This window comes from Vombatus ursinus, unplaced genomic scaffold (genome assembly GCF_900497805.2).
Source record: "Vombatus ursinus unplaced genomic scaffold, bare-nosed wombat genome assembly UNPS02015030.1, whole genome shotgun sequence".
Classification (NCBI taxonomy): domain Eukaryota; kingdom Metazoa; phylum Chordata; class Mammalia; order Diprotodontia; family Vombatidae; genus Vombatus; species Vombatus ursinus.
Window position 1 is genome coordinate 851,741 of NW_020954808.1, and position 13,838 is coordinate 865,578.

The 13,838-nt window shown below is 54.5% G+C and overlaps 1 protein-coding gene and 1 long non-coding RNA gene across 5 annotated transcripts in view; one reads left to right on the top strand and one right to left on the bottom strand.

Moving 5' to 3' along the window:
* On the bottom strand, positions 1-6,464 carry LOC114030968. The gene is made up of 3 exons (XR_003567688.1): positions 6,355-6,464; positions 3,255-3,530; positions 1-683 (listed from the first exon to the last, which is right to left on the bottom strand). It is a non-coding gene; the product is annotated as an uncharacterized LOC114030968 (long non-coding RNA).
* Positions 5,322-13,838, top strand: part of LOC114030966 (hypoxia-inducible factor 3-alpha-like) — a 23,428-nt gene continuing 14,911 nt past the window's right edge. For 3 of the 4 annotated variants that reach the window (XM_027845933.1, XM_027845934.1, XM_027845936.1), the window contains exons 1-7: positions 5,322-5,390; positions 10,697-10,887; positions 11,199-11,356; positions 11,885-11,969; positions 12,440-12,552; positions 13,236-13,450; positions 13,722-13,828. In XM_027845933.1, coding sequence (XP_027701734.1) covers positions 5,365-5,390; positions 10,697-10,887; positions 11,199-11,356; positions 11,885-11,969; positions 12,440-12,552; positions 13,236-13,450; positions 13,722-13,828 — 895 coding nt within the window. In that variant the 5' untranslated portion in view covers positions 5,322-5,364. Of the gene's footprint in view, positions 5,391-6,656; positions 6,860-10,696; positions 10,888-11,198; positions 11,357-11,884; positions 11,970-12,439; positions 12,553-13,235; positions 13,451-13,721; positions 13,829-13,838 lie in introns of those variants that run through there. The other variant, XM_027845935.1, reaches the window with a different exon arrangement.

Here is a 13,838-nt window from a genome sequence, read left to right on the forward strand (position 1 = left end):
TGTAGATGAGGCAAACAGAGGTTAAGTGATTATACAGGGTCATACAGTTTATAAGTGTTTGAGGTTGGATTTAAATTTGAGTCTTAACTGCGTTCCCAGTGGTCTGTTTGATGGATCACCCACATGGAGGTGGGGGGTGGGGGGGATGAGAAAAATAGAGGTTAAGTGACTTGCCCAGAGTCATACAGCTAGGAAGTGTCTGAGACTGGATTCAAACTCAAGTTTTCCTGACCTCAGGCCCAGAACTCTATCCACTGCCCTTTGCCCTCTCCTTCTCTATAGAATCAGGAATTTGGGTTTAATGATCTTAAATCTTTCCCATCCTGAAACTTTGTGCACTTATTGGCCCAACACTCCTACATTCAGGAACAAATCTTTGTAATAGCATCAGGAAGAATATTCTCAGATTCGCCCTTCCTGCCAGGTTAGATAGAACACACTCAGATATTCTCTGTCTGTTTGTAATTGGCCATTTCAAACCTTGAATGTAGCCTCCTTCTGGCCATGTGGTAGGGTCTTCTTGCACTGGGATTTTCTTAGGCAAGTGAGTAACCTGAGACGGAAGTATCCCAGCAGCTTTGGGAGCTCTGAAATGTCCAGACATCCTGGAAAGTCTGTGAGGAGGCAGCCACAATATCCTTTGGCACACAGTAACGGAAACCTCTAGCAGAGGGCGTCAGTGGCTAATAGCAGAAGAAACATGGGGAGATGGGAACATAGTGTCAAAAGATAGTCACCCAAGAAAGGGCCCGTGATAGAGTCCAGTTTTGGACGTGCTCAATTGGAGATGCCTACTAGACATCCTTTTAAAAATCCATGCCTTGGGGCAGCTAGGTGGCGCAGTGGATAGAGTGCCAACCCTGGAGTCAGGAGGACCTGAGTGCAAATCCGGTCTCAGACCAGACACTTACTAGCTGTGTGACCCTGGGCAAGTCACTTAACCCCAATTGCCTCGCCAAAAATAAATAAATTAATAAAAATAAAAATAAAAATAAAAATCCATGCCTCTCAGGTTGCCATTTCTCTACCCTTCATCTCCTACTCCCAATTCCTAGCCCTCTGTCCAAAGATGCAGCTAGGGGATCTGTATGGTCTTTATCCCCACATCGTGTCATCCCTATCAAAATGTACATCTTTTGCTTTGCAACTGAAGCTGTAATTTCATTTGCATCAGGAGCTCCCTGCAAGGACATTTTCCCTGCCGATATAGATTTAGCATTTGCTCTAAAGTTAATAATGATGAGTACTTGTGCAGGCTCCTGGGAGTTTAAGTGACCTTTCTAAGGTCCCACAACCAATATGTGTAAAAAAGCTAGATTTCCACTTAGCTGTCTCTTTGGTTAATCATTCTAATTAGGCAGTTGGGGTTTCAACGTTACTCCTCTCTTGTCACTCCCATTTGAGGACATCAGTTTGTCTATTTGGGACTAAAGGCTTACAGACAACTCATCTGAGAGTGTTTGGTACAACAAGGACAGCAAAATGATGGATGCTGAACCAAAAAAAAAAAAGGTGTTTTGTTGATGAAGAGGATGTTGATTAGATGGGGGAAAGAGAATAGATTTAGAGCTGGAAGGGACCTTACAGATAAGTCTCATATGAAGCAGCTGAGGCTCAGAAAAATTAAATGACTTGTCCAGGGTCACATAGCTAGCCAGGATTTGAGGGAAGATCAAATTCACATCATCCTAATTCTAAATGCAGATCTCTATCTGCTATGTCATACTCCTTGGAGATTAGGGAGAGGTACTGTTCCTCTGGCTTGTTAGAGATAGTTCCTCTGTCCTCTAGAAGGGAGAAAGAAAGGGGGGAAGGATAAGGAGAAAAGTGAAAACAATGGGTAAAAATGATTGAAAAGATAGGGATAAAAGGAGAGGAGAAAGAGAAGGGACAAGAAGAAGGGATGAAGAGATGGAAAGAGGAAGGAGAGGAGAAGGGATAATTTACCTAGACTTTAATAAATCATTTGATAAAGTATCTCATTCTGTTATCATGGAGAAGATGGAAAGATGTGGACTAGATGATATTAAGGGAAGAGAGGGAAAGAGCGGATGGAGAGAGGGGAAGAGAGGGAGGAAAGGGAGAGGGAAAGAGAAAAAGGAAGATTAGCTGTGAAGGCAAGAAGCTGGGAAGATAGGAAAAGAAAGAGAAGGAAGAAAGGGAGGAGGAGGAATTAGGGAGAGAGGGAAAGAGTGGGAGAAAGGAGAAGCAAAGAAGAAAGGGAGAAAGGAGAAGAGGGGAGAGGAGGAGGAAGAAAGGGAAGGAGTGGGAAGAGAACAATATGGAGAGGGAAAAGAGGGAGGAAGGGAAGGAGATGGGGAAGAGGAAAGAAGAGAAAGGAGAAAAGAAGAAAGGAGAAGAGCTGGAGAGAGGAGAAGGGAGCTGGCGAGAGAGTGAGGGGAGAGGGCAACTAGGATTTCTAGAAGAACAGGGGTGAGAAGAGACCAGGCAGGAGATGGAGGGAGACGGGCATGGCCACAATGAGCATCATGCCTGGAGTCTCTGGTCCCCTCCTAGCCAATCTCCGCTCACCCACGTGCCTCTCACCTGTGCGCATTTCCCGCCTCTCACCCTCCCCTGCCCCTCCCCGCCATCGGCAGGCCTGTCTATTAGCTGGGCTCTCATTGGCTAGCCCTGTAAATCCACGTGCCCGGGATTGTAGCAATTATTGCGCGTGCCTGGCGCCACCTAGAGGGAGAGCCGTAAAACTTTGCTGCTTAACCTAGACAGAGTTGGTGATGGTGCGGGAGGGGGAGGAGGAGAGAAGGCAGTGGTCTGCGCATGGGCAACAAGCCAGAGTGGGGGAGGGTGGGGAGTTAAAGTCAGCCTTCTGCGCATGCTCAAGTCATTGCAGTGCACGTCAGCGAGAGGTTCCCGAGGCTCCTGAAACATGCGCATGTGCTGTGGATCCACGTTGGGGCTGCTAAAGAAGGGGGAGGGGGATTAGAGGCGAACTTGAACTTGACGTTCTTCCAGTATCCCTCTGGACCCCGGAGAATGTGTCCCGGCCAGCTCTGGGTCTCTGAGCCTCTTCCCCACCTCCAGCGTTGCCTATAGTAAGGCTTGCTGCCGTATTGAAGGTTATAAATCAAACGCTGTTTGCCCCTGCTGCCTATATATAAAGCGTACCCCCCAATGCAAAGTTCTGAGGGTTTTTTTTCTTTTTTTAATGGCATTTCCATTTCTCCTTTACGTAATCCCTTTCTCCACCAACTTTCCCCAGCCCCATTTACCTTTGTTCTGTAAATACCCACCTATTCTCATTCCTCCTTGCTCCATAGTATCTTAACATACCAATGGATGGGGGTGGGAGGATGTGAGAAGAATAATAAAAGTAGTTCCCATTTCCAAGGCTCCTTCTTCTTTACCACGTGCCTGCTTTGAATCTTGAGGGCAGAAGTTCATTGATAATCCTCATCTTGCAGAGGAAAGACCCTGAGGCTCAGAGACAGTAAGTGACTTGGCCAGGGCCATACAGCTAGCATGTGGTGGAACCAGGCCTCAAGCCCAGGTCTTCTAACTGCAGCTGGCTGAAAAAAAAGATGTACTCCTTCAACTCTGTAAAGGGGGTAGGGGGGTGCGTGAAAGGCTGGACTAGGGGCCAGAGAGACCTGGGTTCAAATCCTGTCCCTTGCCAAGTCCTTAAACTCTCCCCCTCAGCCTCCTCGTTTGCAAAATGGGGTAGTTATAGTGGTAGCATCTACCTTCACAGGATTGTTGTGTGACTCAAATGCAAAGTGGTTGGCACAGTCTGTAGACTATCTGGCTCTAAAAACACTGGAGATTACTGTAGATAAGCAAGTTGAGGTCCAGAGAGAAATGGCTTGCTGCAAGAATTGGTTACAGAGCTGAGATTCAAACCCAGATCTTCCTGAAGATCTAATCCTCTGGTTTATTTGAGGAGGAGCAAGTTGTGGAGGTGAGGGGGACAGAATGGGGAGGGGGTGGATCACAGCAGGGCCGATGGGGACTGGTGGAGGTGAGGAGAAAAGCTGAAGGCACAGAGATATGGGAAGATTTAGAAAAGAAAAGGGCTTTGCCCTTTTCTGAGCCTGAGAAGTTAAATTGTCTGTTTGAGATCACACAGGCTGGGAAGATGAGAGCCTGGATGGATTGGTGGAACACATGAGGGAAAGGGCTAAAAGTAGAGAAAAGAAGATGAGGAAAGATTTGAGGGCGCAAAAGAGTTTGGAGGAAAGAAGGAAACAAGTATTTATTAAACTCCTACTATGTGCCAGGCATTGCACAAAAGCAATTTATTTACAAATATCTCATTTGATCCTCACAATAACCCTTAGAGGTTGGTGCTGACATTTTCCCCATTTGAGGAAATTGAGGCAGATAAGAGTTAAAAGACTTGCCCAGGTCACACAGATAAGTGTCTGAAGTTGAATTTGAACTCATGCCTGTCAACATTCCAAACCCAGTGCTGTATCCTCTGGGCCACCTCAGTGCCTCTTGGGGACTAGACCTAGTGAAAGGTGAGAAAGGAGTTGGAGGTCAAGTGGGGGCTGAGGGATGGTTGGTGGAGCATAGAGGGTTGAGAGAGGCAAGAAAGGGTTGGCTGTGAGAAGATTGAGGAATGTGGAAAAGCTAGGGGGTGCTTGGGGGAACAAAGGGGGCTGAGGGAGGTGGGGTGGTCAGTGTTACAGAGGGTGTTGAGTCAAAATGAAGAGTTGGGGACAAAGAGGGGATTGAGAAAAGTGGGAGTGGTTGGGGCACTAATGGGGTTGATGGGGATGAGGACAGTTGGGAGTGGAGGGCTTTGAGGGAGGTGAGGGTGGTTGGGGGAGCAGAAGGGGTTGAAGGAGGAGGACCTGGGGAATCAGTGGAGGCTGAAAGAGGCAAGAAAGTTAGGGGGATTGGGAGGCACAGAAGGATTTAAGGAGTTGAGGAAGATGGGGATGACCGGGGGCGCAGAGGAGGCAGAAGGAGGTAGGAAAGCCAGGGAATGGTTGGGGGTGTGTGGGGGATGAGGGAAGTAAGAAAAGGATGAGGGGCTCAGAGAGGGAAGTGGGACTGGCGGAGGTACGCAGGCAAGCTGGGGGAGGGGGCGTGTCTGTACTGGAATGGGGGATGGGGGTGGAACAGAGGGGCGCCCCCCTCCCCCTCTGTTCCACCCCCCCCCACTCTTGAGTGACGCTTCCTGTGGCCAATCCCCGAGGCAGAGTGAAGCCGGGTCCGGGGGGCGACCAATGGTTCAGCGAGGGGCGCACTGGGGGCGGGGCTGGGGAGGGGGCGCCTGAGACCGCGGGAGGGGAGGGAACGGGAGGGAAGGGGGCGGGGCCCGGGGCCGCAGCTTCTGCAGTGGCGGAGGCGGTGGAGGCGGTGGAGGCGTCAGTGGCGGCGGCAGCGGCAGTGGCCATGGATCGGGGGCTGCAGAGATCCAGGTATGGGCAAAGGGCAAGCCCTGGGGGGAGGGGGTCCCCTGGAGGCTGCTCTCGCCCCCTTGCAGCGCCCAGGGTGCGCAGGATCTAGCCTAACTCCTGAAGACCCTGGTCAAGGGGCGCCCCCTTCTGGGCCAGGTGGAGATGGGGACCCCCGTATCAAACCTCCCCAGGAGGGGGGATTCGCTCCCCTCCAGAGTAAAAGGGGTGAAGACATCGCCTCTTTCCCTCAGATTAGAGTGTCCCGGGCTTGGAGTTGCTGTGGGTGGAGCTGAGATCGGGCTCCCCTTGGAATTGCGGAGCAGTCCCTTTCGAGCAGCGCCCTGGGACCCCCAGGAGGAAGAATAAGGACTTCCCCCTTACTTAGGGCCTAGGAGGATGAGGTTACCCTCTTCCCATTACCTGGAAATTCCACCTAGCTCAAAATATCCTACGTATGGGGTCCCTAGAGGAGCAGGCTGATATTTGGGCAGCCCTTGTAATTAGGGTCAGGGCCCTTTAAACAGCTGTCAGGGAACCCCAGGAGGGAACAGAATCTGGGTTGAAGATTGGAATCTTCCCCATTAGAGCCAAGAAGACGAGACTATCCTTTCGGAGAGTCAAACTCCTTACCTTTCTATGCCCACCCCCACCCCATGACCGGCTTTTCCAAGGAAAGGGAGGGCAGGCTCTAGGACTCCTTGGGTTTGTGGGGACCCTTGGAGCAGTTCCCTGGATCCCTTTAGCGTGAGGGATGTGGCCCACTCATGGTCCCCCAAGGACCAATATGGGGGGGCTGAAGCATTTCTGAAACGCTGGGCTTGGGGATAGGTAGCAGTCTTGCCTCGTTCCTCCAGCTCAGTCTCTCCTATAGGGGCATCGGAGTTGGGAGGGGGGTGCTCGAAGCTAATTCCGTAACATAGCAGGTGCAGCAGAGTGGGCGTGCCTAAGCCCGATGGTGGGGTACCTGGTGCCAACAGCAGCTTACCCAGGGGGTCCCGGTTCTGGGGCTCTCCAGGCTCCACCTCTTTCCCCAGCGTTTCCAGGCCTGGTTAGATCTCATCTCCGCCCCTACTGTCCACCCTCCACCCCCCCATCCTGAGCCTTGGCTCTCACTCTGGCAGGGAACACCCCCTGGAGGGGAGAGGCAGGCTTGGCCCCTCCCCTGGGCGCCTGGGCCTGGCTGGGTGCAGCCCCACCCACCCTGCCTCTTGGCTGAGGTGGGGTGTCTCTTCCCCCCAATCCACCCCAGAGCCCAGCCCCTTCCTGTCCTGTCATCCATTCCCCCCCCCATTTCCCCTACCCTTTGGCTGCCGCCACCCACTCACAACTCGCACTCAGGGCCAGGAACATCTTGTTCTCTCCTGGCTTTGTTTACCCTCAGCCTAGGCCCCCTGGATGGATGGGAATTGGGGGCACAGGCGCCAGTCTGGGGGGAAGGAGACCAGGGATGGCCCTGAAGGCTGCCCCGAATGATGGGGATCCAAGCAATGGTGAGTGGGCCCTGGGGAGGGGGGTGGATTAGTGGTCTCTTTTTTTCTATTTCTTTTGAATGATAGGTACCTCCTTTAGGTAGGGAGGAAGGAATGTAGTGAAGGGCTCCCCAGTGGGCACAGTGCCCAGGGGGCAGGCGTGGCACTGGCTGTTGGGAGAAGGAGCTGCCGCCCAGGAGATGGGGATCCCCTGGGGTGCCCATCTTCTTTCTGAGATGCTGGGAAAAGGATGTGCCTGCCAATCCCATTAACCCCTTCCATGGGGCTGAGGTGATATGCCCATCTCCAGGAAGACTGTAGGGGTATCTCGGGCACCTACCCCCACCTTGGGTGTTCTCTGTAAACCCGTTAGTGGTTCCTGGCTGTCGGGACTAGGGTCTAGCATAGGACCCCCTAAACCCCTGGGCCCCAGGAAGTCAGCTTAACCCCCACCCCACCTCCTTGGGCTTCAGGGTCACACACCAGGGAATAACCAGGGCTCAGAACTGTGAGGAGCCCCCCCACCACTTTTTCACTGGTCTTGGTGCCCCAAGACTCTTGTGTTTCCATGTGGGGGAGTTTGTCTTTCCTTGTTTGGGGATTGGTGAGAAGCAACCCCCTCCTTGCCCTTCCCCTCTTTCCCTGGCCTCTGCCAGGGGCCTCCCTGACCCCGCCTCCTGTTCTCAGCTGGAACATGGGGAGGGTGATGGCCCCCCCAGCTGCACGTCCCAGTTGGGCACAGGGCCAAAGAGGCGGAGAAGGGCCAGGCTGGGAGCCAGGCAGGGAGACGGCCAGCCTGGGGAAGAGAGGAAGCCAGGGCGGGGTGGAAAGGGGAGTGTCTGGGACAACTGACAGCAGGATGGGTGGGTTTCCTGGCCTGATGGACTCATACACCCACACCCATACATGGATGCATACACAGAGACCCACATGGGTACATGCATGATGGCATACTCCAGCCCAAAACTACTGACATCCAGTCACTGACTCAGGATCGGCCGAGGAGGGGAGACCCAAACCCTTGGGGGGATACAAAATCTCTCAAGCCTCTGTGAGGAGAGAGTTTATGGGGTAGGATGGGGGGTCCACATTCAGAGCCCTATGTGTGAGTGTGAGGAGCTTAGCAGCACCTCAAATCTGGTGCTGAGATTCTCTGGGATTCCTCTGAAAACCTAGAACATGGGATGTCCCTGAGAACCTAGAATGTGGATATCGGTGCTGGGAGCCCTCTGAGAACCTGGAACATGGGATGTCAGTGCTAGGAGGTCCCTGAGAACCTAGAACATGACATGGCCAAGCTGGGAGGCCCCTGAGAATCATGATTATATCATGTCAGTGCTGGGAGATCCCTGAGAACCTAGAACATGAGATGTCCCTGAGAACCTAGAATGTGGATATCAGTGCCCAGAGGCCTCGGAGAACCTAGAACATGGTATGCTAGTGCTGGGAGGCCCCTGAGAACCTAGAACATGGCATGGCTAAGCTGGGAGGCCCTTGAGAACCCAGACTCTCAAAGCTGGGAGAAATCTCAACCTAGAGACCAATAGGTCCCATTTCCTGCTAAGGTTACAATGTATTTTCTTTCTCCACAACTGCCCTTCTACTTAGATACTTTGTTTTGCTAGCCCAAGTCGCCTTCCTTTTTAGAGGGGAAACTGAGAGTAGGATTTCAAGCCAGTGAATGACATGTCCAAGGTCACACAGCTCCCTGGGGTCCCCCTCCAGGGGTGGAGGGGTTCCTTCAATTTCTACCCTCCCGCCACCAGGCTGAGCTCCTCTGGCCTCACCCTGTCATGCTCCAGGAGGGGAAACAGGCCAAACTTGACCCAGGGGGCTTGACACAGGCCTCCCCCTGCCCCCAGGGTCTCCAGTCTAGTCTCCCCCACCCCCATTTTACAGATGGGGAAATTAAGGCCTGGGGAAGTACAGTGTCTTCCTCAAGGTCACTCAGGTAGTAAGTAGGTGGCTAAGCTAGGGTTCCCTTTATCCGGCCATTTCTCCCAGGCTTTCTAATTCTGGTTGTGCCCCACCTCCCTGCCGGGCCCACAGCTGCCAGAGCGGGCAGGGCCTTGGGGCTCATATTGCTGTCCCAGGTCCTCCCTCTTCCCCTCCTCCCCTCCTCCCTTTCTCCACTCCCCTGTTCCGGCTTGTCTGGGGCCCCCCTGGTTCTGGTTGTCCCTCCCACCCCCACCCTCTGGGCAGGAAAACAAACGGTCAGAACAGAACAGAATGTCCTCCCAGGACTGGGGGGCCCCTGGCCGCCCACCGCAGAGGGGAGGGTGAGCCAGCTGGAGCTCCCAGCCCCACCCACTTCAGGCTAGGGGAGGCCTCCACCCCACCCCCTTTCTATAGTCATCCTAGACTAGTGGGAAAGAGGGATCTTTTCACCCTGGGGCCTGCCCTGCTGCCGGCTCTGAGGCAGAATGTTTCCACCCTCTTGGCCCGAGGAGGAAAGTAGTACCCTGGCTCCTGGGGCAGGACTGAGAGGGGCACCTACAGGGTGGGTCCTCGGGGTGCCCTCAGGCTGCAGAACACTTGAGACTCTGAGGACCGGGCTTGGCACCCTGATTCTGCTGTGGCTTCTGTATTATTCCAGCAACCATGGCCAATTTATTACTACTCTCTGGGTCTCAGTTTCCCCTTCTTGTAAACTCAGGGGGCTAGATTACAGAAGAGCCAAGGCTATTTCCAGGTAGAAATCCAATGATGTAAACTCATTCTAAGCCCTTTCCAAGCTTCTCTAGCCATGCTGATTACAGGGGGGGTGGGGTAATAACTGTGACGATGATGATGATGATGATAGCAAACACTTGCACAGTACATTAAGATTTGCTAGGCACTTCACAGACTTTATCTCACTTGATTTTCACAACAATCTTGTGAGTAAGGTGCTCCTCTTGTCCCCATTTTGCAGATAAAGAAACTGAGTTTTGGGGAGATTAAGTGACTTGCCTGGAGTCACTGGGTAGTAAGTGTCTGAGGTGGAATTTGAACCCAAGGCTCCCTGACTCCATGTCCATCCCTCTGTCTGCCAAGCCTGGCCACTTCCTACCTACCCCAGGGATAGATGGCTCTTCCAGCTCCTATATTCTGTTACTAGCTCCCAGTCTGCTAAAAAGGTGCAAAAGAGAGTGGGGGCCTCTCCTCAGTGCTACAGGAGAGATGTCCTCTTCCCCCACCCTCCTCCCCAAGACCTGAGACCTTTAACCCCTTCTTCTGGGGCCTCAGTAACTCCCCAGGGGCTCCTGGCTCAGTGCCAGCCCTGGGACCTCTCCTGGTCTAGTAAATAGCAGATAAGTTAGGGTGTGGAAGGGGCCAGGCAGGGATGGGGGGAGGGAGTCAGGGAGCTGAGTGGACAAGCGGAGACAGGGAGAGGAGCCAGGAATCCAGGGGACATGCACTGGAACAGAGACAGGTAGTGGTCTGGGGCGGGGGGGTGGGGGAGAAGGAAGTCAAACATCAGATTCAGAGAGGTCCTTGGAACAGAGTATAAAATGTCAAAGTTAGGAGGGCCCTTAGAACAGAGAATGTCAGAGCTGGAGGGGCAGGGGTAGAACAAGGCCAGAGCTGGGACACCCTTTAGAATAAGGAATATTAGATGTGGAAAGGCCCTTAGAACAGGGAATGTCAGAGCTGGGAAGGACCTGAGATTCCAGAACAAACATAGGCCCCAAGCCTCCTGACTCCCAGCCCTCTGGGAAGGACGCTGCGATCTCCCCTCTCTTCTTGCGCCCCCACTCAGATCTTCCTCTGCACCCAGATCCTGGGGCTCCTGCGGGCAGTGACCCTTGGGGTCTGAGGGGCAGGGACAGGGCAGAGGCTGCATCCCATTCCATCCCCATCCCCTTTCCTGGGCAGGTCCAACACAGAACTTCGGAAGGAGAAGTCCCGGGATGCAGCCCGGAGCCGCCGGAGCCAGGAGACCGAGGTGCTCTACCAGCTGGCCCACACTCTGCCCTTTGCGCGGGGGGTCAGCGCCCATCTGGACAAGGCTTCTATCATGCGTCTCACCATCAGTTACCTTCGCATGCACCGCCTGTGTGCAGCAGGTGAGAGCCTCCGCAGGAGGAGCCCCCAGCTTGGGAGGCCCCCTTAGATAGTCCACTCCCCCAGAGACCCTGGCCTGGGGGCAGCCCCCAGGAAAGTCTCTCCCCCTTTTCCCTTCAGCCCTCTTGCTTCTGTCTCCTGAGCAGCCCCCTCCCCCGCTACACACACTGTGCCCCCTTGATAACCTTGTGCCCCTTGACCCCTTGCCCAGAGAGACCAACGTCCTTGGAGCATTCCAGGCAGAGCTATGAGCTCTAAGTTCTCCCAGACGGAGGCAGGGCTCCTGGGGGCTAACTGGTGCCTCTCCTTCCAGGGGACTGGAGTGAGGTTTCGTCAGCTGGTGCAGGGTCCAGGGAGCCGCTGGACGCATGCTACCTGAAGGCGCTGGACGGCTTTGTCATGGTGCTGACGGCCGAAGGGGACATGGCCTATCTGTCTGAGAATGTCAGCAAACACCTAGGCCTGAGCCAAGTGAGAGCCGCTCCCATTGGGACGGGCACGGGCACCATATACTAGGAGATTCCCAGAGCTGCGGGGTCCCGAGAGATCATTGCATCTGGACCCTTCCGCTTTCATGGGAGGTCCAGAAAGGGCGAGGGACTTATACAAAGTCACACAGCAAGTTGCTCTTATAGGCTGGGCGTGTTTGTTTTTTCAAAATTCCTCTCTTCCAACATTTCCCTTTCTCAACTTCTGAGAAGTAGTGAGTTCCCCATCACTGGAGGAATCCAAGCAGAGGCTGGATGTTATAAAGGAGTTGGTGTTCAGGAATGGGCTGGATAAGATGTCCTTGAAGGTTCATTTCAGCTCTTAACTTGTCTCTCTACTCATCTCCCTGAGACAGGGGGTTGAACTGGGGTGATGACTCTAGGGAGGGATGATATTCACAGCCAGGCTGTGGAAAGGGAAGCTGGGGGCCAGGAAGTCAAGAGACTGAAGGCTGGGGCCTGAGCCCCAGGAGGGAGGGGTCCTAAAGCCAACACTTTCCTCCCCTTGTAGCTCGAGCTGATCGGGCACAGCGTCTTCGATTTTGTCCATCCCTGTGACCAAGAAGAACTTCAAGACGTCCTGACCCCCCGGCAAGGTGAACCTTTGCCACGTTTAACCCCTGTCCCCCAGCATAGGGTCCCCTCTGCCTCCAGGAAGCTGCCACCCCAAGGGGACCCCAGACTTGCCCTTGGGGAGGCCCATCTTGAAGGGGAATGGGAGGGCAGGCTGGGGAACGAAGCCTTGAGAGCTTGGTAAAGTGGAAAGTGCACTGCTCCTGGGGTCAAAGGCCCTGGGTTCAAATCCTCCCTCTGCAACTTAGCTGTGTGACCTAGAGCAGACCCCAGCCTCCCTGGGCCTGGGCCTCTTCTCAGCTCACTAGATGGCCTCAGACGTTCCTCCCGGCTCTGAGGGGAGGACCCCGGAAGAGTCTTTCCTCGAGGAGGGGGATGGGCCATGCCCTCAGGAAGCCTAACACTGCGTGATGCAGAATTGGGGAGCAGCCCCTGTGGGGGGGGGGGGCCCGGAGCCGATGCCCGATGTCCACCTTCTTCTGTCCCACCTCAGGCCTATCCAAGAGGAAGCTGGAGGAGCCCACGGAGCGGAGCTTCTCCCTCCGGATGAAGAACACCCTCACAAGCCGCGGGCGTACCCTCAACCTCAAAGCTGCCACCTGGAAGGTGGGGGACGCAAGGACTCGGAAGGACTCGGAAGCCAGTGGGGCGCCCTGGGCAGAGAGGGAGCTCTGGAAAGTGGGAGTCCCTGGGAAAAGGCCTCAGGGGATTTGGGGATAGGGGACCCAGGCACCCAGGTTTGGAGACTTGGGAACCGAGGACAGTGGCCTGCATTACGGGGCACTCACACACCAGGACAATGAGGCTCCCCGAGGGAAGGGAGGGGCTAGGGAAGGTGGGGAGGGAGGAAGGAGGATCTGAGCACCGTGAGGGAAGGTTCTGGAGAAGCTGGAGTGGGGCCATCTCTGGGGACACTCCATGACTTTCTTTAGGCCTCAGTTTACTGATCTGTAAAATGAGCAAGGTTGGACTAATGGCTTCTGAGGCGTCTTTCACCCCTAGACCTATGATCCTTTGAGGCAGGTGCCCAAGTATGGGGAAATCTGGGAAAACCAGGGGGGCCGTCTGAGAAACTGAGGCACATAGGTCCCTAGGGACAGTGCCAGGGAGCCAGAGGGTGGAGCTGTGGAGCCCCACCTCTCTAGGAAACCTAAAGCATAGGAGCAGGGCAGGACAAGTGCCCTGGCATTGGGCAGAGCTGGGGAAAGAGATTGGGAGGTGAAAAAGCATGGTGGCAGCTGGGAGGACCCCGTGGCTCTGCAGCTGATCCTTCCCCTTCTCCACACCAGGTTCTACACTGTACAGGGCACATGCGGGCCTACACCCCACCTTCAGAGCCCTCTGCGGGTGGTGGGCTGGGGTCTGGGCCTGAGCCACCCCTCCATTGCCTGGTCCTGATCTGTGAGGCCATCCCACACCCCAGCAGCCTGGAGCCGCCCTTGGGCCGAGGGGCCTTCCTCAGCCGGCACAGCTTGGACATGAAATTCACCTACTGTGATGACAGGTCCGTCTTGTGTCCCGCCTGGCCCGTGGAGAATCCCATGCTTCTCTTCCCTCTCCTTTTCTTAATAGCTCTAGTCTGCCCTCATCCCCATTCTTTCCCTCTCCCCTGTTTCTCCCTGTACTCCTCTGCCCTTTCCTTCTACCCCCTCCCCTCCCCGTCCTCTCCACCCTCCCGTCCTCTTCCCTCCTTCCCCATGGGCCTATCCCCCATTCTCAGGATTCTGGTCTGGAGCAGGCCAGAACTGACAGGGCCCATCTTCCTCCACCCCCAGGATTTCAGAAGTGGCGGGATACAGCCCGGATGATCTGATTGGCTGCTCAGCCTACGAGTACATCCATGCCCTGGACTTCGATGCTGTCAGCAAAAGCATCCACACCTGTGAGTCTGC